The following is a 27,557-nucleotide window of genomic DNA, read 5'->3' as shown; positions in this document are numbered from 1 at the left end:
GTGAAAATCCCAGTAACTGAGCAGATTGGGAAATACTCAGACCGGCCCGTCTGGCACCAACAACCATGCCACGCTCAAAATTGCTTAAATCACCTTTGTTTCCTATTCTGACATTCAGTTTGGAGTTCAGGAGATTGTCTTGACCAGGACCACACTCCTAAATGCATTGAAGAAATTGCCATGTGATTGGTTGATTAGATAATTGCATTAATGAGAAATTCAACAGGTGTTCCTAATAATCCTTTAGGTGAGTGTATTTGCAGAAAGGAGCTTGTATGCTGGGTACTAGATTTCTGCGGACAGGGTCCTGCAAGCTGTGCATCCTAGATATCTACATGCAGTTGCACAGCAGTCTCGCCTACAATGGATTATAATGCGCATTGTGAGCATATCCTCCCCTCGTCTCCACATGTGAGCCTCTGGCTCTGCTTCCCGAACACACTGTCTAACGCACATTTTGGCTATTCACAGGGGCCCATGATGTATAAAGACCCGTTGCTGGCACTTTGGTATCTGCCATTGTCTCACCAAAAAGGCTCTAACCAGACCCCATTTATCATACAAAGGGGGTCCATGCGGAACAACTATAGATGAATCCTCCAGTAGAATTCAAAAGTCTTTAGCATTAACACACACTGTTGAAATGGTGTTTAAATTCCAGGACATGCATCCTTGTGATTAATGAGGTTTAAACCTACCACCTACAATAGTTACTTATTTTTAATGGCAATTTATATACATAATTAATAATCAGTGAATATGAATTACAGATTGCAACTTTAAAAAGCTAAATAAAGTAGAGAGTGTGGATCAAGGACATTGGTTCTGTTTCTACAGGGGTTAGACTGTGGGTCTGTGTGACACAGGCAGTGTATAAAATGATGGTTGATGAGATGTTTAGATAGTAGTGTTAACTCTTAGTCCTACTGTTCCTACACCCTAAGACATAGGTAAAGAAGCAGGGTAGTAAGAAATAGAGAAATGATGAAACGTCTGACTGAAGGAGAAAGAAGCCTTGAAACAAACCATACATTTAGGGTCCACAGTGCATGCAATTACTCCACCCACAAAGGAACAATACAATATTTATTCTACATCCTGTAGAAGTCTCAGAACTTTGTGTGATTATTCCTGTCTTTTTGAAAAACACCACGTCTTTTTCTAAAATTCAATAACTGTAACTTTTTTGTTTACACTTTAACAAGTGTAAACAATCAAACTATAATTTACATTTGATAAGATGCCCATTTTATAAAGACACCTTAACAAACCCCTATTTCACTAGCGTATTTAATACAATGATTTATAGAAATGAAAATACCCCTGACTGCAGAACAAATGGAGTCAAAGTTTCCGATTTAAGAATCTTAATGGTAATCAATTACGGATTTTAAGTTTTAGTACAATGTTATTGCTGTTCTTGCAATAATGGACATATGACAATAATCAGCAACTGAGATATTGCCGTGCCTGTATTTTCGATAGTTTTCATTTCGACATATATGCATTTCTCAACTATTTGTAATTAAATAAAATGAGAGATGTCGTCTTTTTGCATTTGCATTCAAAACTACAACATTTTACTTAACTTGGTAAAAGCAGACATTGTTACAATCTTGCTATTAGCGATAGTTGATTGAATTATATAAAATATGTTCCAATTTTCGACTTGCGTTTTGTGGTAGGCCTATTAAAACTGTAACATTCATCGTATGGAACATTACACACCATAACTACTGCCATAGTATCTGCCACACAATGATACTGATATCCTATAAAATCGAAGCAAGTAATACTACACTTGAAAAATACTTTGACGGAAGCATTATTTTCATGAAATCATAAATGTGCTTTTTCTGTAAGAAAATAAAAGTGTTCCGTGTTCTTTCGAGGAAAAGGAACATGAGCTGGGGCTGCCTGCGTTTCTTCTTTCTGCCTGGCTCGCGCTGCTGCGCTACTGCCGCTGCTGAGCTAGAGCTGCGATGTGTGTGAGAATCCTGGGACTTGGTGATGTCAGACTGGTTGGGTCATTTGAAGGTTAGCAGCCTCGGAAGGGTTCATCGAAAGTTCACTCGCATATATTAGGCAATTCAATCTTTCATTCTCTGTGACCAAACTAGTAGGAAATGAGCTACATGGAGGCAGGATAAACCATTCGTCATTCGAACGGGGAGATGTGGTTTTAAAACGCGATCTGTGATATGTATAAGAAAATATTTTCAATTCGGCGGGCTCGAGCGAGGAAGGTCTGGTGTTGTTAAGCGCACGGGACGGGGCCGCGCAAAACATTTCTGCCATAAACTCTTTGGAACGTTACAGAGGTGACTAACTGTCTTTATTGCAAAAACCGGACACAGGAGGAAAATGGCAAATTTTTATTTGGGTCAATTACAAGCTTTTAGAGATGTTGACTGTCATAATTCATGATCCGTCTAGTCTGTGAAGAAGACCAAGATTTTACGTGCCAAAAAGGGGCAGACTGATGGAGTTGTGCGTACTTATGTTCGCGATTTTTATCCACACCTAAAGGACGTAAAGGCATACAATAACAGGCACACTGTTGCGACTAAGGGACATCATGTTTGATTGTATGGATGTGCTAGCGGTGAGCCCGGGACAAATGTTGGATTTCTACACTTCGAGTCCCTCTTCGTGTATGCTTCAAGAGAAGGCACTGAAAGCGTGCTTTAGTGGGCTCACTCAGAGAGACTGGCAACACCGCCGGAGCGCACAGTGTAGGTTTACTTTTGTTCACTTGCATTTCACCTCTCTACAGCCTAGTAGGGTAATAACTGTCATAATAATGAAATAGCCAAATTAAATGATAATAGGCATGTGCGTGGCTTGTTCACTTTATCTCGCAAACTCTCTGATCATTTCTTTCGTGGCCACGCATCCCTGCTTGCAGGGTTTACACTTCTCATTTCATCTCATTTCATGTGCCTAATGACCACACATGTCATATACCCATCGCCCACGCATGCACTTCTGGGAGATCATCAGGCGCCCTCGCGCACTCACACGCACGCAGGCACACACACACACACACACACACGCACATACAATTGACTTGTGACTCCCACAGGCTAGATCACCAAAATGTGCAATAAACAGTGTGGTGTGGCTTGCTACCTGTCTCAGAGTGTGAGGTGACTTGACAAATAACTTCTGCGAGAATTCAACACAAACAATAATATAACAGAATATTAGAGCTACTTTTTCGTCCAATATGATCTGTATTGTGTTTTACAAATATCTGTCCTTTATGAAATCACTTGTAGAGTAGCCCTTGAGGTGATTTGAAACAACTTGCTCTTATGACCTGTCACTATGACATGCCTCTATGTTTGACCTACCTTTGTGATCTTTTACCCGTTCATGTTCAGTGGCAGTGTTTCAAATTGTACCCTTATTCCCGATATGGTGCACTATGTTTGACCAGAGCCCTATTGGGCAATGGTTAAATGTATCAGCCAATGATTAAAAGTAGCACACAATGCAAGTAACGAAGCCAGAATGTAATCTCCTGTTCCCTGTGGGCGGAGGAATGCAAAGAGTAAACATGAACGGGCTGCATCTCGACACCTCCCTCCCTCACTCCCAGCACGCGAGAGATGACAGGGGACATGGGAACTGCTATAACCTCGGGACGAAGAGCAGACTCAACCTCTCCCTATCTGAAACTGATTTAGATAAATTGCCAGACAGATATAAAACAAGATTTGCTGGCTACAATTGGAAGATGTCAAAATCTGCATTCTGGAAAGGAAAGCAAAAAAGCCGCACTCTCTGAGCTGAGACGCAATAATACTTTTTAGCGATCGATACAAGCTGTCTTCATCATGTTATTAACCGCTGCATTCAAACGGCCTGTTCGAAGGCATATATACAAATATTTTCTGACTGACTAGAATAGTGGCCAACATTAAATCTCTCTTTAGATACTCCCTGTACAGAACATGTTTTTACAGACTGACTTGCAGAAGTGGGCAAGCCTGTCACGCGTAAGCGTGCAGTAAACCAGTGTTTTCAGTGAGATGATAACCTTATTGCTTTTGGAAAATTTGATTGATCTGTGTTTTTTCAAAGCCTCTTCACTCTGCTTATTGAGAAAACGAGATCTCCTGAAAGGTCAAGTGGTTGTTTAAGCCCTTGACCCATGATTTACAGTATTTTGATAGTATAAGCAGATAACGTTAAGCGTTGCCTCTACACTTCCCAGGACGTGTTTGCTATAGACGCACAAATCATTGCGAAGTGGCCCTTATCTAGTAGCAGCGAAAGTGGAAACGGTGGATTCTATTTACTTGCCTGATGAGTCAAACAGAAATGTTCAGCTGCACTTTAGTTCACTACATATTTCAGTCTGTGACTCATTCCTTTGCAATTGCTTGGCTGACATTGGATTTAGGGCCCCTAAAAAATCATCAGATATTGGATAATCTTTAACCAAAATTGCCAAGCCAATTACAAAATTACCCAAGTGTGTTCTGCTGCATGGCCCAATCTATGTTTCTGGGACCAATCAGACAAAACCTTTTCTGAGAGCAATAAGAACTTTTAGATTGTTTTTGTGATCTAGTAATCGATGTGAAGGTGGTGAGATTCTGACTCCTTGTGGAGAAGAAACTATAGTCTGTGGATTTAGTGTATGATTTGCCCACAGCAAGGATTTTGGGTAGCCCGGAAAACTATTTATCCACTCTTCAACCTACTCCGCTGTGCTCTGTTACAGTAAACTCATCAAAGCTATTAGTTTTCTTGGAATAAATCTCTTGATTTATTTAAATAGTTTTTTTTTCTGTAAATGTAATGCCAAATGAAATATTTGTAATTTGTTCATCTGGAAAATAAAATGTTATCCGACAGGAACCCTATTTGTGTTCATAAAATAATTATTGCATTATAATGAATAGTGAATAATGGTTATACAGAAAAATATTAAAATGTTTAACAACCAAAATGATCACTTTAGGTTTTCTTGATTTTTAAGGATTTTGATGCTAATTTCAGTTCCAAGTGTGCGCCATCTGATGCGATTTTTCTTCTGTGGAAACTTTAAGTACGTCAATGCGTTCATTAAACTGTTTTCACATAAATACACATAACCGCTTAAACTAAATGTTTCATTTTAATAGTTTACCAGTTTCAGACTGTGTATGTTTGCCTATTCGAAATGTGGGAAAGTTTGTGTATGTGAATGTTTGTCTGAATATCAACTTAAGAGTGTACAGAGAATACAATCAGACAATGCTATCTCTGTTCCTTAGATTTGTAGTTTTCTCCAGATGTAGTCAATTAGTGCAGTGTTCCATTTATGACTGAAAAGACTATTAGGTTGTCACTGATGTGTAGTCGCTAAGATCAAGGTCATTTCTTCCCTGTGCGTTTTCTTTAATGTGGGTTAATTGTGTATGTGGTCATTGTGTGTCTGCTTGTATGTGCTTCTACTCCAGTGTGTGTGTGTTTGTCTGTGTGTGTGTGTGTGTGTGTGTGTGTGTGTGGTTAAGCTACTTAGAGTAATTAAATCATCATGAACATAAAAGTAATTCATCACATTCATTAATCACCAAACACAAGGTGCCTTTGATTAGCATTTCAATGCAATTTGAAAACCATTTGCCATTAAATCACCGGTGTTGTGTTGTGTGTGTGCATGTGTGTGTGTGTGTGTGTGCGTGTGTGCTTGTGCATCAGTGCATTTGTGTGTAGATGTTTTAAATTACCCCGATAACAGACTTGCCTGTATTCATCACCAAGGCAATGAAGTGAAACAAGATACAACTGATTGGGCTTTTCTTTATCTGTCTTTATCCCCCACTGTTTCATCTATATAGGCTCTATACACATTACCCTTTTGTGACATTGCCTTGGCATTGCAACCCTCTGTTCCACTTTCATGTTTAAATAAGGCACAGTTTAAATTGGACTTTGATTTGAAGAGCTTCCCAGAGAGGTCATTGAAACGTAGATTTTTATTAATTTATTTATTCAGTACAATGGAGTCCCCAGGGGGGTTAATTAGATCTATTCACTATAAGCTGCGCTTCGTTAACACACACATGCTCTTGGAGGCACACACACGCTCGCGCACACACACACACACACACACAAACAAACACAAACTATTCTTTTTTAGATGTTATTTTAAGAGGGATTATGAATACAGATGAATTTAGGAAGAATACAAAAAGAGGTCTGTGTGTGTGTTTCTCTGTGTGTGTGTTTGGACAGTGTTAGCGTAGACTAGTGTAGACTAGTAGAGTCTTCAGTGGCATAGTTTCGAAAATAAGATGATGAATGGTGTAGGCACACGGATGAGGTTAAATACACTGTGTTAGAACTCTTTGAAGATTCCTGTCCTCTTAACACAATAATAAGCCTTTTGCTGAATGCACAGGTATGTATTCGATTTAAAATTGAAAGGAAAAAAATCATTGTTGTTGAGATTTTCTCCACTTCTAAGACTAAATACTTCAATATTGTGAAAATTGGTTGGAAACAACTTCTCTAGTTTATGGTGTATTTATCTCACTTCTGGCAAGTTGGAGGTGGCCAGTCAAAACAGAACATACTTTGAAAAGTTTTTTTCTGGACAATGTTCTTTTTATTTGTTAGTCTAACATTATGTAAATATTACATACAGTGCCTTTAAAAAGCATCCTTATAACATTTCCACAAATTTTCATGTCAGTGCTTCAGAATTTTATGAATTAACATTGTTTTTCCACATACCTACAAACAATACTCCAAACCTTTAATGATACATTTTTATTTCTATGATATGAAAAGTTATATTAAAAATCACTTTCTACATCACACACCATGTTATTTGGCATCTATTTTTTGTTACATTTCAGTAGGGCTGTCCCCGAATACCATTTTGTGTGCTGCAAATACTCTGAGCAGAACAAAGCACTTGCACACTGTGTAAAACTAAAGTATACTGCACAATGCAGTGAAACACAATTAATACTAATGTGCAACCAAACAGCGAAATCTTTTTGCATTAAGCGTTATTTGTTTTGTGTTAAACATTTTTTTAAATTAAATTACATAGCATTTTGGTCGGGACCAGAATATTATTTCATGTTAACCGATTTTTCATGTTTAGCGTTTTGTGTTAAAACTACAACTATTTTCCAAGCAGCTTAGTAGGCTACTTACAGCATTCAGGTGATTTTTTAAAAACTTGTTGTCCCACCGTGCAAGGCCAGTTTCAAATCACATCTGACAAACTGCCTTTGTCTTATCTTTGTTTAATTTATCGTGCTCCCACACCGTTGAGTTCCTCAGCATTTTGTCTAGAAATACACTGCGTGCGTACAAATCACTATGCACCTGAAAGTTCCTACGCCCATATTACGCAATTGGGAAGTGTCTACTGTTGTCAGTTGTACCCGCTACGCGTTCAACAAGTGCCTGATTCTTGTATACAATGAGTGAAGTCATATATGCGTGGCAACAACTGCTTGCATGCCAATATTAGGCGGCCAAGGTGAACTGAAGCGTGATGTTCACTGTTGTGAGGGAGAGGGATGTCAGGCACCCTCACAAAATGTATTTGGCAGGTCGCCTTAATTGGTAGGCTACATTTTGTTTGTGAAAAAAAATATAATATTTGAATAGTGAAAATGAAAACTGAATACCTACCCAACAAACGAATATCAGAATATTACAATATTCGGGTCCAGCCCTGTATTTTAGTTATTTACATGATTTCAGGATGAATTAAGCAGTTTATGTAGGTTATGTTTGAAAGCATCCCTTTAAAGGCACTACCCATGAGAAAATAAGTAATTACTTAAAGAAGCCCACCTTCAATCCTTTTTAGAACTCTAACCATGTAGACAGTTCTAAAATCCTGTTTGGAACTTTACTATTATTGAATGTTGCAAGTTAAATAACAACCAATTGTTATTTACAGGAATGACCTTGTGAATAGAGGGAGGAGCAATTAGTCTTGCTCAGGGACAGAACAACATACTGTAGCTTTCAACTTGACAATAGGGGGTTTAGAATAAAGGACCTTTTAGACACTAGTATGGTTACCTAACCACACAAGTAAAACTTGTGATCACAAAGTGCAAACCCAACACTGCGCATAAACCAAATAGCATGATCGCTACTGTGATGCATGGTGATGGCTGCATCATGTTTTTCTGGATCATCAGGGATGTGACCAATTAAACGTTTATCTCGAAATGCCAAAAAAAAGTTCATAAAATGCGATCATTTGGTCGCTGTCTAGAGCCCTGTCTAATGTAAGACTACTGTACCTATAAAACATTAACATAGCCATAGACCACTTAATAAACTTCTATAAAATACCCACTCACCGTTCGCCAAAACATAAAGATCAGTTGGAGAGACATATACTAAGTCAGATTGATGACAGTTCATGGATTGCAGGTTTTGTCACAGTACTGTTTTGAATGTTCTTTTTGGGGTTGATGTTTTACTGAGCATTCTACTCAGTGTATCTTCAGTGGGATCTGATAAAGATTTGGTGCATTACAATGGCATGAAAAATTTATAGCATCTCTAAAGAAGGCAAATTATTGGTAGCTAAATCGTTTATCATAATTCTGATGTTCACAAAATATTTGTTATGCAGGGTAAACTTTTGCTAGTTAATATTGAAGAAAGTTCACGGAATTTTAGCTAGCAAACGTTAGCATCGCTAGATATTTCTTACTGACTTTGCTAGCTAATTACAACAGTGATATTTCCTGATATGAGTGCATTTCCTGACAAGAGCGCGACATGATGACCTAGAATGTTGTTTTTCAACTGAGTATTAGCCAAATTATCAATATTGTCATATATCCAAGCCCCTATAGTATATTTTAGACAAAATGGTAACTAGCCCCTTTTAAAGTCACTATCTCCCTTCAACTTCTGGTCGTCAATATGACTGCAGCATCTATAGAATATTAGTGACCATGGCAAAGACAGGGCTGCGTGACTAATGTGCAATCCATGAATACAACACAAACAGATCGGATACCATGCTACGATACCAACACTGCACCAAGTTTATTTATTATTTCAAGAGAAGGAAACCCTACCGTTAGGCTAAAAGAGGGAGGGAATAGAGACTGTGCTTTTATTTTATTGAATGTCATTTATTTTTTAGATGTCTTCTATTTTTTAGACGTCACTGTGTGCAGATGAATGGTGACACACTTTTTTATAACTACTGAAAATTAATCAGTACTCTATGGAAGTCCCGCTCCTTGGATCCGGTAATACCGATCTCTCAAAGTAGAACTTTAACATAAAAAAATGTAAACAGACATCTTGACATGTTGTTACAACACAGTGTGTGTGTGTTCTTAAAACCCATAGCTGACGTCAAGATCAAGTTACCCCTTAAAGTGCTGGCTGGGGAAAAGAGTCATAATAACGTAGTCAGGCTTTTAGGGAAAGAATTTCTAAGGATTAAAAAGAAACCTATCAGATTTCTTTCTTCACATCTTTATCCCTCTCATTCTCCCACTCTCCCCCTCGTTTTTTTTAATAGCTGTCTTAGTTTCTTGTAACACTTTCTGAAAGCTTTGAAATGTCTCACACCTGTTGCATTGCTTGGTCGGTGTAGAGTCTACCAGTGAGTTCTCTGGCTCTTTATACAACCCTCTGTCTCCAATTTGACTTTTGACCCTACCATGTCACAGGGAGTCGCTCAGAGGTTAGACCAGGTTCAGGAGCTTGGAGGTTAGCCAGTCACATGACTCGTATGAACCACAAACTTCCGGTCTAAACTCGTTGATTGGTCCAACCCAGCTACAGTGCTTAACCCTGAGTGCTCGGACGGCTATCTAGTTTTCCCTTTCAGGGTTTTTTCAAAATGCCATTTGATTGGTTATTCTTTCCATGAGACACAAGAAAGCCTCCTTTCCTTGTGGATTGTCTGCACCCCATGGCTAGTCTCTCTCTGCCGGCAGTTTCCTCACACTTTCTCCTAATCACAAGCAGACCTGCAGTACTAGCGGTTTTCCTTCTTTCTATAATTTCTCTGTAGACTAAAAACATTCAGTTTGATGACTGGTTTTTAGAGCCAGTCCATGTTTAATGGAGGCCTTATAAATAACTGTCTTAAAGAAATACGTACTACAGCACTAAAGCCAGTCCTGTGCCGCAAAGCTGCTTTTAATTTGGTGTACTTTGGGTGAACTTCGACCATTTCCTTTTGACTCTTTCTCCCCCTGCCTGGTGTATGTGGCGTGTGTGTGTGTGTGTGTCTGTGTAAAATATCTGCTCCCTGCTCCCACGGAGGAAGAAGGAAAAAAATCCAGCTTGGAGAAACAGACAGTAAAGAGGCGGAGTTGTGGAAGGTATTGGATGTACATGTGGCATTTAAAGATTAAGCCATATTCTGGTATTGTATTGTAATTTGTGACCCAAATATATAGTGGGTCACAAAACCCATACCATGTAGGGTTTTAGAACAGGCTATCAGTGCCCTCCTGCTCAGGATCTTACTCCACCTTTCTACTTACTCAATACTCTCAGGATCTGACTACACTTTCCACTGACTCAATACTGCTCAGGATCTGACTCCACCTTTCCACTGACTCAATACTGCTCAGGATCTGACTCTACCTTTCCAATGACTCAATACTTCCCGGGATTTGACTCCACCTTTCCACTGATTCTACTGCTCAGGATTTGACTCCACCTTTCCACTGACTCAATGCTGCTCAGGGGTTGACTCCTCCTTTCTGCTGACTCAATTTTACTCAGGGTGTGACTCCATTTCTCCACTGACTCAATACTTCTCTGGGGCCTGACTTTACCCTTCTAGATTTCACAGCTGGCCAAACAGGCTGTCCCCAGCAACATTCTGTATCTTCTCCCTCTTTCTTAAAGTCTCCAGTAAACTACTGAATTGTACTGAAACGGATGCAATTGATTGTCAATGTGATGGTACCGTAATGGTATGTCCTTTGTGCTGTCAGTTACAGGTACATAATGTTTTCTTAAATCGCCAGAAGGTTCACAACTGCAAATTCTAAGGTACAAAGTTGTGGCAAACATGTATTTCCTCCTGGACTACGTCCCTGATTTACACACCCTTCCACTAACCCACTTCTCACAGTACCATCTTAATTAACACTCGCGTTGAGAACGGACGGAACAAAGTCCGTGTTGCAACCTTCCTGCGGGTCATGAGATGCTTTTTTGGGGGGGTCGCGAGATGATTTCTAGAATAAATAAATTACAATAAAAAAGTTGCATTTTTAATAAACTTGCAAAATGCTATACTATGTGCAAGGGGAATGCAACTAGAATAGGCAAAATATTGTAACATTTTAATATTTATTATTTTACGTCAAACTGGTTGGTTGATACTGTTGCTCGGTTAACAGAACATCTACGGAGCCACACTTAAGCGCTTTTTGCTGTGTGCACGCTTTTAGTTAGCTAGCATATATACACTGTGTATCGGTGGTTAATCCGTAGCTGCCCAAACAAGAAAACATTACATGACAGCACTCTGTCTCAAACAGCTGATGAAATCATTCCTTCAGAAAAGCAATCATCTTCTAATGAAAATAAGTCTACGGGAAATGAGAAACGCAAGGGGTAAGGCCCCCCAGCCCAACAAGCCATACAAATGTCGATACAAACATAAAGAAGAATTCATAGTTTGGATTCACTTCTTTGCCATTAACGATGTGCATCATCCCCAATGCATTCTGTGCTCAGAGGTTCTTGTACACGAAAGTTTTAAGCCAGTGAAACTGAAAATACATTTGCAAACCAAGCATCCCTCTCATGTCGATAAATCAACACGTCTTTTTTCTGCCAAGGTCAGGTGGATTTCACGGGGGAAAGTTCTCACCAGCCTGTTTGAGCTGTGTGATCGGGTGCAAATTTTCCTGATCGAGTCTGTTTCCTGACTCACAGACCACCTGACAGACCCCAAATGGTTGGTTAATCTTGCATGTTTGGTGTGTATATTCAACAAACATCATGCACTCAACTCATCAATACAAGGCACAAAATAACTGTTCACGGCAATTTGGGATCTGGATCAAGATGCCAGGATCAATTTACTCATGTGAGGCAACATTTTCCACACTGACATATATCACAAACAAATACAGATCACTTCTCGATGTGGAGGATGATCTCAGAGTTGCCGTTTCAACGATCAAATCCAGGATGCAGCTGTTGTGCATTAAATGAGTATGTTGCTCAGACTTAACTGACTAATATAAATGAAAGTGAAACCGATCATTAAGGGTTCTTTTATTAGTCATCTTAATATGATCTACTGAGTGTGTCTACATTTTGTTGTGTCGTGTGAGTCCTTATGTTTTGTGCGCATGTGTGTGGGGGTCGCAATATTTCAAACATTTGTTTTTTAGGGGTTCGCCCATGAACTCCATAGTATGAGCTCCATACTGACAATTTCCACTAGTGCCATTGAGTCTTTTATATTCCATTGAGTCTTTTTATTGAGTCTTTTTAGTGGCTACAAATGGCTGCAAACGTCCATTCATGGATGGCCAATAATGAAGAACTTAAAGCCACACCCTATTAAAATTGTAGGCATTTTCCTGACACCCTTATCCAGAGCCACTTACTGTATTAACTGCACACATTTGTGTCCTGGTCCCCTGTGATACTCTTGCCCACTACCTTTGGCGTTGAAAGTGCCATGCTCTACTAACCGAGCTATATGGGCCCATTATGGCACATCTCCACTGATTGAACCTGTATCTGTCAGGTTATACAACTTCACCTCCTCCACCCTGACACTGAGCACTGGTGTTCCACAAGGCGACGTGCTGATCCCCCTCCTGTACTCGCTCTGCAACCACGACTGTGTTCCTGTACACATCTCCAACATCATCATCAAGTTTGCGCCACGGTGGTAGGCCTGATCAGTGACAATGACGAGTCAGCCTACAGGGCGGAGGTCAAGTGCTTGGCGGCATGGTGCGCTGATAACAACCTGGCCCAAAATGCAAAGAAAACCAAGGAGCTCATTGTGGATTACAGGAAATAGAAAAGGCTGCAGTCACGCCCCCCTTTTCTCATCGATGGCACTGAGGTGGAGCGTGTGTCCAGCTTCAAAATCCTGGGTGTCCACATCTCGAGGACCTCTCCTCGTCCTTCAACACCTCATCCCTGGTCAAAAAGGCACAGCAGCAACTGTACTTCTTGAGGAGGCTGAAGAAGACCCATCTGTCTTCCATGATCCTTGTGAACTTCTACTGCTGCACAATCTAGAGCATTCTGACTAACTGCGCCACTGTGTGGTTTGGTGGTTGCTCCATAGCCAACCAGACCCAGCACATCATTGGTACCCAGCTCCCAGCAGCACCAGCAGGCTCAGGAACAGTTTCTTTCCATCTGCTGTAACCCTGCTGAACTCTGTGACTTTCCATCACTATTTTTGCCCACCCTTTGTATTACTGGACTCTGTCACTGCCTTACAAGTCTGATACGGTTTTCAGTTTCAGATGTCTACAGGTATGTGGCATTGCTAATATTCCTGTATTTCATTTGCACATGCCGACTTGCACCTGCCCTCATTACACATTGCACATTTAGCACTGCCACTGTACTTGCATTTTCAAAAGTTATATACACCTCTATCTCGGAAGCCTCATTGCTGCAATCCCTGCATTTCAGTTGCACATGCTACCCTACTCCTTTAATTTGCCTCGATTGCAAATTCAGAATGCCATTGAGAATTGCCACTTGTACCCACACAACATACATCATACTTAATAGCTGTACATTTTTAAATGTTCCACTGCCATTTAGAATTGCCATATGAAATGCATTTGCATTATTTGCACATCTATACATTCCACTTGTACATACCTATACTTAATACTTGTACATTTGTCTGCACTCCTCTATTTGCACTTAGGAGTTAGACACAAACTGCATTTCGTTTTACTGTACTTGTTCAATTACAATAAGGTTGAATCTAATCTATTATAATTTATTATTCCAGATATTTTGTGCAAATAAATTGTAAAATCTTTGAAGAGTTCCATGTGACATCATATGTGTCTTATATGCGAGTTTACCTGTGTTTCTTTGCGCTTTGTTCTGATTCCATATTTTTGTAGATATCATTATGCCATGTAGTGTGTGTTCAATATGGACACATGCAGTGTCAGTCATTGAAGCGGGTTGAGGGGGCTGGCGCTGACAGCTGATGTGTGTGTTTGGAGGGGACAGATCTCACCCTAGCCATCTGTGAGGTCTGTTGACTATGTTGGCCACTGGTCCCATATCCTTCTGACCCACAGCATGGGGACAATGAGATGGACAGGAGGCAGAGATGTTTGGACACAGTGGGGACAACAATATTAGATATTTTAACCTATAGGACTTTTCGCTCCTCACTTCTTTGTTGTCCTCACTTTTTCTTCTTCTTTGTCATTGTCATCTTTGTCTTCCTTGTTTATGTCTTCTTCAAAGTCATCTTTTTCATCTGCATATTGAGATATTTTGTTTGACGTTTTCTTCTCAGCGAGCTTTAACGACGCCCGTTCCCTACTCAGCAGCTGTCATTTCTCTCGTTCTGAGGTGAGCCTCCCCGCCTGCCTTCAATCTGGGCCTCGCCGGGCGTGTGTGTTTTCCTGTTTGACCTCGCTCGCTGGTTCAGCGGGGGGCTAAGAGTTCAGCAGGATAAGCTATGAGACATTTCACACACACACACACACACTCACACACTGCACCTTCCCTTTGGCTGTTCGGCTGCTAGTCTTTAGTCCCTGTGATGGTGCTGGTGTGTATGTTAACATGCGGGGAAGTCAGTCCGCTGCAGAGCCAAAGCTTAATCACCTAGAAAATGGAGGAAAGGCTCCCCTGCGCCCAATAGGGCCTATAGAGTGTTGTACACGCGCACACACACACACACACACACACACACACACTACTAAATAGGGGAAATGCATCTGCCTTTATATGCCCCATCTGTCTGCAGGTGGCCACACTCTCAGAACCATGAGTTTCAAATAGTCAGAGCCAGTCAGGAAAATTGTGTTTATATATATTTGTATATGTGTGTGTGTGTGTGTGTGTATATGAGCATGCATTTGCTGTGTGTGTGTGTGTGCGCGGAAGTCTTCTGTTCTCTTTTCTGCAATGTGTAATGATCCAAGGCATTGAAAACACTCTGAAGGCTTATTCTGTCAGTGCCAATGTGTTTTATTCTCCACAACATGTAGTAGGATAGTTTTCAATGCTGGACCACCTGGGAAGGCTAATATAAGTTTCTTTTTGTCCCCAGACAATTCAGTAGCGTAATATACATTATGTTTGACCCTAGTCAATTCAGTACTGGAATGCATCAGTCATGCTACAGCTCCCTGATGTGAACACGACACAGCTTGTTTTTCACATTACGTTTGATATTTCTTCACATGTCAGGCCCTTGATGTTATTGTCCATCCAAGTTTGGTTTTGGAGACCAGAAAACCAGAAATCCAAGTTCTGTATCCCCTATCCCTAATCCCTAACATATTTTACATAACTCTAACCTTAACCTCAATAACGTAGACACACACACACACACAATTCTTTTTATCCTTATAAGGAACAGAAAACAGGACATTTGTGTACCCTATTCCCTAACACTAACTTCAAAAAAGTAACACTAACCTCAAATGAATGTTACCCTAATGCCAAAACCTAACCTTTAACCTATCCCGCAATATCTAAACCTGAAAGTCAGCCCAATTCTAACACTATCCCCAGTTTTAACTTTAACCATACCTTTAATGCCGTAATTAGCATTGTTCTTAGAGGGGACCTGATTTGTTAAGTTTTGCTATATTTTCTGGAACTTGAAGGGCTGGGTGAAGGGACAACATAATTGTCTGTCGACGATGTTTGATTTAGCATCAAGCAGTATAAGACATTGAGTGAAACTAAGGGAAATTAGCCTAAAGGGAAAGTAAATCCCCCAACTAGTTAACGTATTAATGAACAAAACAATTCGTAAGGGTACTTAATAGCTTTTTTAAAGGTACGTTTGTATAATTTATGTCGGATTATTTTTATGTTACTGCATAGGCTTCAAAAGAATACAGTTGCCTGTTGAAACTGTCAGAATTATTCTAGAAGACTACAAGTCCTGTTTCAGAAATGCTTTATATAAGGATTTGTCATTTTAGATTTTTAAATATGTATATTGTTTGCAGCTTTCTAAAATAATGAGTTAATAATACATTGCGTCATTCCTGCCAATGTATCCCTCTGTGTGCACAGCGCGGTTGCCCCTTCTATGGCTACAAGAAGTCAGTGTTTGGGCAGGAGTAGACTCAGGTGTAAACTCTCTAGGGACTTAGTCCCCCAGTTTATTGTCAGACCAGTATCACGCACACATCTTTCTGTCAAACACACAACACACATGGAAGCGTGCAAGCACACACATACACACCATGTTTTACATATTACATCTGATACAACACTTGATACACATCCCCGCTGTCTCTGGCCCGGTACGACTTGTCTCTCATGTTACATATTAAATTGTTCCCTTAAAGTGGTGGATCATATCTCCCCTGCTGTATGTGTGTGTGTGTGTGTGTGTGTGCAGGGGGGGAGGGTTCCGTTGGTTTTTACAGTCAGTCCGTTCCTGAAACATTAGATTACATCAGAGCCGGGAAGATTCCAGACTGCAGCCTGGTGCAAGACTCAATGAAAACTATTTTGTGTTTACCAACCACTAACCCCCGCTGTCAATTGATAGGGTTATTTCAAAAAAAATTCAAACTTTAATGGATATTGTGGCTCTCTCAAACAAATACATTCAATATGTTTATTTCATTCTAGACTAATTTTGATTCAATAAAAAAGGGGGCACACTTTCTGTCAGCCACTGTTGATATCTTTGCCCCCTGTCAATCAATAGGAATTGTTCTAAAATGTAAGCTTATATGCTAACTGGGTCACTATCTCACCAACATATTCATTAGGTATATTTCAGTCTGGAGTATTTCATCAATTAATAAATAATGGGGCACCGTTTTGGTCAGTCACAGGCGAAATCTGTGAACTATGGCACATCAAGATTTATTGCTCCAAAAATGTATTATTGTACTATATACCGTTATTGTGTCTCTCACACACCAACACATTCAATAGGTTTATTTCATTCTGGAGTATATTATACATTTATTAATAAGTGGCCACTGTTTATGTCAATCACAGCCGGAATTTGTGCCCCTTTGTAAATTTGGATGGATTGTTCCAAAAACTTATACTGTTATTTTGACTCTCTCCAACTAATTCAAAAGGGTGTTTAAATTCTGTACATTGTCATTCAGTAAACAAGGGGGCACGTTTTTGTCAGCCACTGGCGAAATCTAGACTCTCTTTCTTATCAATACCTTTAGTAGGTTAATTTCATTCTGTAGTATATTATTTATTAATATGTTGCCACAGTTTCTGTTAATCACTGGGGAAATATGTGCCCACTAGTCAATTGAGAGGGATTGCTCCAAAATGTACTAAACTTATATGTTCATTGGCTCTCTCTCTCACCAATACATTTAATAGGTTTATATAATTCTGCCGTTGTTTTTCATTTAATAAACAATAGGGTAAGGTTTCTTTCAGCCCCATGCAAAATATGCACCCCCATGTCATTTAAATTTGAATCATTTAGCTGACACCTTTATCCAGAGCAACTTACAGGAGTGAGTGTATACATTTCTGACTTGGTCCCCGATGGAAATTTTACTCACAACCTCAGGTATTGCAAGCGCCATGCTCCAACTGAGGTACTCCTCGCCTCCTGTCAATCAAGAGGGATTGTTAAAAAAAAAAAATTGTGTCTCTCTGTCACCAACACATTCAATGGGTGTAATTCTGGAATAGATTTAAATTGAATTAACAGGGGGCACGATTTCTGTCAACAATCAAGGATATCTGTGCCCCCTGGTAAATCGAGATGTTTTTTCCCAAAAATGTGTTCATTTGTACTGTTATTTACTCTCTCACCAACTCACTTAATTGAATATAAAAACACACATAGTAAAACAAAAACAAATTCAAGATAAAACAGTGATGCTTTTTTCAATTCTTTATAATGCTTGACAGCAGATATAACATTTTCTGCAATTGGCTTTGTTCATGGTTTCTAGACATTTTACATTCTGGAAACTTAGACGTGTGGGTTTTACGACAGATGCATATACACTCACCTAAAGGATTATTAGGAACACCTATTCAATTTCTCATTAATGCAATTATCTAATCAACCAATCACATGGCAGTTGCTTCAATGCATTCAGGGGTGTGGTCCTGGTCAAGACAATCTCCTGAACTCCAAACTGAATGTCAGAATGGGAAAGAAAGGTGATTTAAGCAATTTTGAGCGTGGCATGGTTGTTGGTGCCAGACGGGCCGGTCTGAGTATTTCACAATCTGCTCAGTTACTGGGATTTTCACGCACAACCATTTCTAGGGTTTACAAAGAATGGTGTGAAAAGGGAAAAACATCCAGTATGCGGCAGTCCTGTGGACAAAAATGCCTTGTTGATGCTAGAGGTCAGAGGAGAATGGGCCGACTGATTCAAGCTGATAGAAGAGCAACTTTGACTGAAATAACCACTCGTTACAACCGAGGTATGCAGCAAAGCATTTGTGAAGCCACAACACGCACAACCTTGAGGCGGATGGGCTACAACAGCAGAAGACCCCACCGTGTACCACTCATCTACAAATAGGAAAAAGAGGCTACAATTTGCACGAGCTCACCGAAATTGGACAGTTGAAGACTGGAAGAAGGTTGCCTGGTCTGATGAGTCTCGATTTCTGTTGAGACATTCAGATGGTAGAGTCAGAATTTGGAAAACGAGTACAGTGGTAAAACTGCATGACTTATAGTGACCTCTGTTTCAACAGACTTGGAAACTAGTGCAACTGGTTTATCATTTTGAGTGTGTCACTTGCATTAAATTGGCACAGTCTTTTTGCTGTGGTACATGTTGAACATGGTCTTTAGAAATACCATTAGTGACAAGGTTTAAGCTAAGCCACGGGGGATTCCTCTCAGGCCTAAGGGCCGGGGACAGAACCAGGAGTTGCTCTCTAACAGACATAGCTATAATTGAGTTTAAGACGATGAATTACGGAAGAGCCTAATCTAATCAGTCAACCAACCTGCTCCCAACGAACCAGCGCTGCTTCGCTCTGTATGTAGATACAGTAGATGGATATACAGACAGGAGCGAGCTATATGGGAACCACGCGTTAGGGAAATTAATTAAGTCTGTAACATTTACCCTCACGAACAAAACATTTTGCTTGAAAATTAGGCCTTTCAAAAACAAATGTGTCCTTGAGATAGATCACTGCCATGTTGGAATAACAATTAAGACGGACGCCATTGGAATGGTAGCTAGAAATGCATCCATTCTGAAACTGTGCCCAAACTGTCTCTCCAAACTGGGCATGGTTGTGTATTCCTTTCTGTCCTGTAAAATGCATTTGTTCAGCCTTTGGCTTCACAGTAGGGCCCCCTCCCCCCGCAGCTCTTTTTTTATGGTTCATTTGAAGACATTTGGATGTAGCTGCTATTGATCTTTGAATTTTACATCAGGTTATCACTTTGAGCCAGAGATGGGGACAAGTCACACATGGTCAAGTCCAAGCAAGTCTCAAGTCTTAACCATCAAGTCTCGAGTCAAGTCTCAAGTCACAGTTCAGATAAATCAAGCAAGTCAAGTCAAGTCAAGGGTTCACCCTAAGCAAGTCAAGTCGAGTCCTTATAAGTTTCAAGTCAAGTCACAGTACTAAAGAGATGAACACACACACACACTGTCCTCTGTTTCTGACGTGCGCTTGGTGTGAAGATCGATTTCAAAATCAAATATTTTTCTCCTCCGCGGTACAATTTTTTGGGGGGACGAAGCAGAGGGATCTTGAATCAGCCTGAAGGGGTTGTATTCGCTATAACAACCACCTCGCTATACCTTATCCCGCTTATTACATGGCTACCTACCAAATAAATCAATAATTTGACACAAAATATTGATTTCAAAAGGAATTTATTGATTTAAAAACGATTGTATTGCTTCCTCTAAAGAAAATAGTCCGTTCCGTCTCTGGTTAGAATCCTGCTGCGTCCATAGCAACGCGCTGTTTTTAATGGCAACGGTCTGTTATCAAGAAATAACACGCATTCTGCACTGGAATTCAGCCAATACATGTAATAAGGGCTAATAAAAACAACCTTATAAACTAATTATTGTGACTGAAAAACTGCCTAATATGTAATTACGCTGTAATTATTCTTGTCTGTATGAGTAAAAAAAAAAAAACCTCTTTGAAATATTTAGGTGCTAGTAATCACATCGGCGCCTCCATGTTAGCCTTTCATGCAGTAAAGTTAACTGTTATGGTGTAAGCACAATGCTTTTTAGTTTCCACACGCAGTCCACAAACACTTGAAAATGCGCACATTTAATACAGACATTATGGCCTACGTGTAATTCTGTAATGATAATGGTCACATTTCTAACAAGAAAAAATAAAATAAAATATGCAACCAAGGCCAAAGAATGACAAACAAAAGATTAATTCATTACTTAATCGTTATAGATCTTAGTAAAACTGAGATTACTTTCTTACCTTTCCTTGTGGTTCTTAAAATGACGATTGAAATTTGACGTTGTTTCATATTTTGCATCTGGCAAATCTTTTTTTATTCACACGGTCCAGTTCAAAGTCCTTGTATCCAAACGATACTATTTGTGGAGCTCGACTAACGTTACTGTCTGCCATGTTTGGCGCGGTTTGAATTGTGCAGCGTTAAAGGCACATACGCTGATTAGTGCTGCTGATGTCACAACATATAAAATAATTTTATTGCTGTTTGTTTATTATAAGTTCAAGTCATTGTCGAGTCTTCCACTTCAAGTCAAGTCAAGTCTCAAGTAACTAGTTCTCAAGTCAAAGTCAAGTCATTTTCATACTTTAATCAAGCAAGTCACAAGTCCTGAAAATTGTGACTCGAGTCAGACTCGAGTCAAGTCATGTGACTCGAGTCCCCCACCTCTGCTTTGAGCAGTTGGTAAGAAGTAACCATGCACATGAAGTCTCTGACCTGCCGGTATCCAGATGGCTGTGCCCTATTGGTCAACAGTAATGTTAACAATGTTTTTATTTACAAATCAATCAGTCAAATTTATTTATAAAGCCCTTTTTACATTAGCAGTTGTCACAAAGTGCTTTTACAAAACACCTTCCCTAAAACCCCAAGGAGCAAGGAACAACTGTGGTAAATCACAGTGGCTAGGAAAAACTCCCTAAAAGGGGCTGAAATATAGGAAGAAACCTAAAGAGGAACCAGACTCTGAGGCGTGACCAGTCCTATTCTGGCTGTACCAGGTGAATATTTTAGTTGTAAAAATGAATAAATGCATGGGGGCTGTGTCCAGAGTCTATAAAACCTAATCCAGGGCAGAAGCATGACCAGATGGACAAGGACAGGGACAACTTGGGGGTTGGGGGATTGCCAGCAGAGTGGCAGCTGGAATTATCAGGTATCGTTTTGATCTGCAACACAACCAGGAGGAATTTGGACAGTGTCATCAACGAGTCTTTCCAACCATGGCATTTCAGAGGTGTGGGCCAAAACCTTATGTCCTCCTATGTTTAAATGGAGCAGGAGACAAGGGAAATATAGAGAGCGCATTCCTTCGAGGATTTACAGTGGAGAAGGAGAGCTGACCCTACTCCCCTGGCACAATAGTTAGCAGCGTAAAACCTTGGGGCTGAGACAGGGGGGTTCAGTGACACTGTGGCACTGTCCGGAGGAGGCCCTGGAAGTCACTCCACCCACATTGCCAGGCATCACCCAAAGGGACACCAGCCAGCAGCAACCACCATGAAATGAAGGTAGAGTATTGCCAGCAGAGTTCACCCCAATTGGACGATGGGTACTGGAGAGAGGGCATCCCAGTGGTGATGAGAGCCCACCTGGGAAGACAGCAAGAGTGGACAGTGTCAAGCCTTTCCCTTCACTTTCACACCCCTGGGGCAGACTGCACTTAATCATAAACCATGCTGAAAAGATGAGTCTTCAAATTCAGGTTTTTGCGATTTCAGTTATTGGGACAAGCATTGTCACTGTGTTTGAATAAATCATTTTGAAATGGCTTATACATTTCTAACTACACTGCTCAAACAAATTTAAGGGAACACAAATCACACATCAGGTCTCGATGAACAAAAGATATTAATGATCAAAATCTTTACTGTACATTCTGTAATTCGTTGAGAACGAAATAAAGTAACCTACAGTCAATGGAAACCAAAATCACCAACTGATTGAGAGCTGGATTCAAACTCACACCGAAAATCTAAGTAAACAATTCCCTCCCGACAATGCCTGGGCATGCTCCCGATAAGATGGCAGATGGTGTCCTGGGGGACCTCCCAGGCCTGGATCAGGGCATCAGTGAGCTCCTGGACAGTCTGTGGCGCTACTTGGTGGAGCCGGAAACACAGATTCATGACATCACAGAGGTTCTCAATTGGATTCAGGTCTGGGGATTGTGAGGGCTAGTCGATTGCATCAATGCCTTTGTCATCCAGTAACTGCCTACACACTCTGGCCACATGAGGCTGTGCAACCTGATTGGGCTACAGGTACCGCCTCATGCTACCAGTAGTGACAAGGACACTAGCAAAACTTGCAAAACTAGAGAAGAATCAGTTAGGAAGGATAAGGAGACTGCAAAAACCATTCTTTTTTGGGGGTTGTCTTGCTGTTGCCTCTCCAGTGCACCTGTTGTCAATTTCATTTGCACCAAAACAGGTGACTTTGATTCAGAATCGCTTATGCTTCCTAAATTGATATCCCTGATGTTTAATTGACTTGGTGTTATACTTTGATGATTATGTGTTCCCTTAATATTTTGTTAAGGGAGTATATCTGCTCCATAGCGTAAAAATAGTGTCACGGTTGGTGTAGTGGCGGAGAGGAGGAACCAGGCGATGTAGCGTAATTTAATTGTAAATAAAACACTGAGCACTCAAACAAAACTGAATGAAAAGCAAAGGGTACAAATCAAAATGAACCACTCACCACATACATGTGCAAACGAAAACATGGAACAATGACCGACAAATGAGGGGAGCAGAGGAGCAACATTTAAACATATACTAATGACCGATTTGGGACCTGGTGTGAGTGATAATCAAAGATGAGACACATGACAAGTCCTTGATGTGTTCATGGATGAAAAGAAATGTGGGAAAAGTGGGAGATGACGGGGCTGTCCGTCACCTCACCGTCACAAATAGGCATTGAATTGTGGGTTTTGTAGTCAAGATTTCCTCCAAAAAAGATTGGTACAAAATATAGTGCAAAGAAATTATCCAGAATTAGATACTGGTGTAATATGACATGGTTTGAGGTGTGCTTTTTCATAATGTTTTTTAACCATCCATTGCAGAGGCCATACAGTTTTTTTCTCTGTTAAAAAACTAAATATAAGCATTACAGCAGTATAAATAATGTCACATTTAAACTTTAAGTGATACAATAACACTGCAAATGACAGACTTGCAAATGACATATATATTATATATTGCATTAAAAGTTAACAGAAAAATGAAATCCATCAGAATCCTTAGATCTTGTTTTAAGTGATATGTACAGTATGGATTGGTCTGCACACAAAAATTCAGTTGTTCAAATGAATTCTTTAAGCTTGAGACACCAAATAAAATGTTACATTTTCAAGCTGTTCTATCCAGCCAATTCATCTTTTCATTTATCCACTTTTTTTCAACTATAACCAATTTATGGATTGCAACAAAGTCACTTAAATTAATCTTTAATGTATTTTTCATTCCACTAAACTGATGATGAATATTGTTATGTTTAAATGTGTTGTGTGAGTCCAGTTAGTGCTCATGGCCTTGCCATGAATACATGAGTTCCTACTAATATTAGCAGAAAGTTGCAACTTTCACATCCAAAAAACCAAATCACATGAATACAGAACTACCAAACACAGACTACCAAACACAGACTACCAAACACAGACTACCAAACACAGACTACCAAACACAGACTACCAAACACAGACTACCAAACAAAGTAGATTACTACATGCGGGAGAAATTTGACCGTCTTTTGGGCTGAAATGAAAAAAGATAGTCCACATCCACTACTTACACGCCATGAAGTCCATTTTGCTACCGTCTGCCTGGATTTAAGTACATTTTCTACCTCAATTTCACTTGCTTGAGAAATTAGTTTACATGCCCTACTATTACCAAATCCTGTCTTATTTTCAGTGAAACAAAATGCAGTCTTGGACATATATTTGAATACCGTGTCTTTCTCTACAGCCATCGAGACCCAGAGCACCAGTTCTGAAGAGTTGGTCCCAAGCCCCCCATCCCCTTTGCCCCCCCCTCGCGTCTACAAGCCCTGCTTTGTGTGCCAGGACAAGTCCTCAGGGTACCACTATGGTGTCAGCGCCTGCGAGGGCTGTAAGGTAAGCCAATATGACCTACGTATACATCAAACCCAGCGACATACAGTACACACACTGAAACCAGAAACATTTTCACCAAAACCAGCAACATACACTTGATACCAGCAACATACATTCTGAAGCATAAACTCTGAATCCAGCTCAATACACACTGAAAATCTTTCACCAAAACCAGCAACATACACTATGAAACATACACACTGAAACCAGCAAAATGCACACTGAAACCAGCAAAAAACACAGTGAAACATACACACACAGAAAACCACCAACATACCACAACCAGCAGATCTAGGGATGTTTTTCTCACCACCCAACCTAACCAGAAATATAATTACTATCTTCTACATATCATTTGGTGAGGAAAAACGTTTGCTTGATGTCTATCAATACAGCCATTCCTGAATGTGCTTTTACTGTACATGGTTCTTTCCCGCAGTCAGTCAATGTGCAACCCATTAGTTCAGTCTTAGTTCAGTGTGGTTCCGAAAGCAAAACAGGCATGATCTCTCCGCTGTTCCAATCGTAACACTGGAATGTCTGGAATCCTTTGGGGTTTAGGATCCGACAAGGAGGGTGTAAGGAGAGTGGGAGAGTGAGAAAGGTGCTGATCAGCTCACTAGCTGGGTTTGGGGTCAAACACAGGGCCCCCTGGCCCTCCCACCCAGCCATGAATCCCAACGCTATAAACCCAAGCTTATGTCTGGTGTGACCCTGTACCTCCTGCTCCAATCTGGTAATACCTCCTGCTATGGTGTCAGACATACTGCTGATATACGTACACATTGGGTCTAAGTTAAAGCTCTTGAATGTAGCCCTGTGGTGTATCTGAGTTTTAAAAAGGCTTTTAAACGGACTTCTGAGCCACTGCTATGAAGGTATATGTAGCTAGATGCATTAGACATAGAAATATGGGGAAATCAATGCGAAATACAAACACACTCATACACATACCCACACACTCTCCCTGACTGGACTGTAGAAGGTATTAGGCTCTGGAATAAAAGGACAGGCTTTTATTTTGACGCAGAATGAAACAGCCAGCTTGTCCTCTCTCTCCAGTCCTCTCTCTCACTCTTCTGAGAATATAGGATACGGCCAAATTTGAGGGTTGAAAACGCTCCATCCATGCACACCCCCTCACTCCTGCTCACCGTCTCCCACCCTCCTCTACATGGAGTGGCTGATAGCTGAATGTAAAAAAATACATAAAAAAAGCACAATTCATGTTAGAATAGCTTTGATTTCTGTGACATCTTGACTCAGGGGATTAAGCCCGGATTAGTTTTTTTCTGTGTTGTATTCCTGTCGCTGTGGCTTGGACATTGTTGTTATGTGGTCTGAGGGACGAGCCCCTCTATTGGACAGAGTATATTGTGCGTGCGCTCTCTGACTCCACGGACATAGGGTTTTAGCTGCTAGAGGACAACTCTCTGTCTTATTAAAGCGCTCTTGACTTTCTGTTGCTGATCGAATTATACCAGCAAACACGTTTATACATCAGACATTCCTCCTTCAGCCGTGCTGCACCACCTGTTTTATGCGCAAGATGAGGTCAGGACTAAACAGGCTCTTTGCATCAAGATGAGGTCAGGACTAAACAGGCTCTTTGCACAAGATGAGGTCAGGACTAAACAGGCTCTTTGCACAAGATGAGGTCAGGACTAGACAGGCTCTTTGCACAAGATGAGGTCAGGACTAGACAGGCTCTTTGCACAAGATGAGGTCAGGACTAGACAGACTCTTTGCACAAGATGAGGTCAGGACTAGACAGGCTATTTGCACAAGATGAGGTCAAGACTAAACCGGTTCTTTGCATCAAGAATTGCAACAGGAATCAGATACCTTAAGCGATGCAACAATTGTTTGTTTTCGCTTCAGCGTCACAACAAAGGCTCAATCTCCCTAGGCCTTTATTAGTTCCCTTTATAATTTTCAGTCCCAGAAGCTCTGTACACCTGTCCTTTGAACAGAATAGATTATCACAAAGTTCAGACCTGTCATTCACATACTCAAATTAAGGAGATAGAGGAAAAATATCTAAATGCGCTAAAAGCTACAGTTCGACATTCTGTTGTAAAACCTGCCGTCACAGCTGCTTAACATTGTGAAGGAGTCTGGATGGATTGCAAAGTCGAATTCAAAGAAAACCTTAAACAATCATGCCTTGAATAAGGCCGGGTAACAGGATGAGTCCCCTCCTGAAGCCCATATTCCAGTTGTTATAAATTATTCTATCCAGTCCAGAAACTTTCTTCATTGAAGGTGCTGTGCCAAAATGGTATCCCTCAGGGAACAAGGGTTGTAGACATAATCTAAAGTTCCTTTATGGTATGTCCCAGTCTCCGAAGGGAGGGGATCATGTTCTGCTTCAGTATGTCACAGTACATGTTGGCATTCATGGTTCCCACAAAGAACTGTATCTCCCCAGTGCCGGCAGCACTCATGCAGCCCCAGACCATGACACTTCCACCACCATGCTTGACTGTAGGCAAGACACACTTGTCTTTGTACTCCTCACCTGGTTGCTGCCACACACGCTTTACACCATCTGAACCAAATACGTTTATTTTGGTCACATCAGACCACATGACATGGTTCCAGTAATCCATGTCCTTAGTCTGCTTGTCTTCAGCAAACTGTGTGCGGGCTTTCTTGTGGATCATCTTTAGGAAAGGCTTCCTTCTGGGATGACAGTCATGCAGACCAATTTGATGCAGTGTGCGGCATATGGTCTGACCACCCCACACTTTCAACCTCTGCAGCAATGCTGGCAGCACTCATACATCTATTTCCCAAAGACAACCTCTGGATATGACGCTGATCACGAGCACTCAACTTCTTTGGTCGACCATGGCGAGGTCTGTTCTGAGTGGAACCTGTCCTGTTAAACCACTGTTTGGTCTTGGCCACCGTGCTGCTGCTCAGTTTCAGGGCCATGGCAATCTTCTTATAGCCTAGGCCATCTTTATGTAGAGCAACACTTCTTTTTTTCAGATCCTCAGAGAGTTCTTTACCATGAGGTGCCATGTTGAACTTCCAGTGACCAGTATG

At 40.6% G+C, this 27,557-nt stretch overlaps 1 protein-coding gene across 3 annotated transcripts in view; it reads left to right on the top strand.

Annotated features, from left to right (window-relative positions):
* Positions 1-27,557, top strand: part of LOC105012548 (retinoic acid receptor beta) — a 123,488-nt gene that overhangs the window by 33,846 nt on the left and 62,085 nt on the right. The window contains exons 1-2 of one of the 3 annotated variants that reach the window (XM_010873465.4): positions 2,039-2,735; positions 24,355-24,503. In XM_010873465.4, coding sequence (XP_010871767.1) covers positions 2,579-2,735; positions 24,355-24,503 — 306 coding nt within the window. In that variant the 5' untranslated portion in view covers positions 2,039-2,578. Of the gene's footprint in view, positions 1-2,038; positions 2,736-24,354; positions 24,504-27,557 lie in introns of those variants that run through there. The other 2 variants (XM_020050232.3, XM_010873466.4) reach the window with 2 other exon arrangements.

The sequence above is a fragment of the Esox lucius genome, chromosome 10, assembly GCF_011004845.1.
Source record: "Esox lucius isolate fEsoLuc1 chromosome 10, fEsoLuc1.pri, whole genome shotgun sequence".
NCBI classification, from domain to species: Eukaryota; Metazoa; Chordata; class Actinopteri; order Esociformes; family Esocidae; genus Esox; species Esox lucius.
This window is presented reverse-complemented; position numbering and strand designations above follow the sequence as displayed.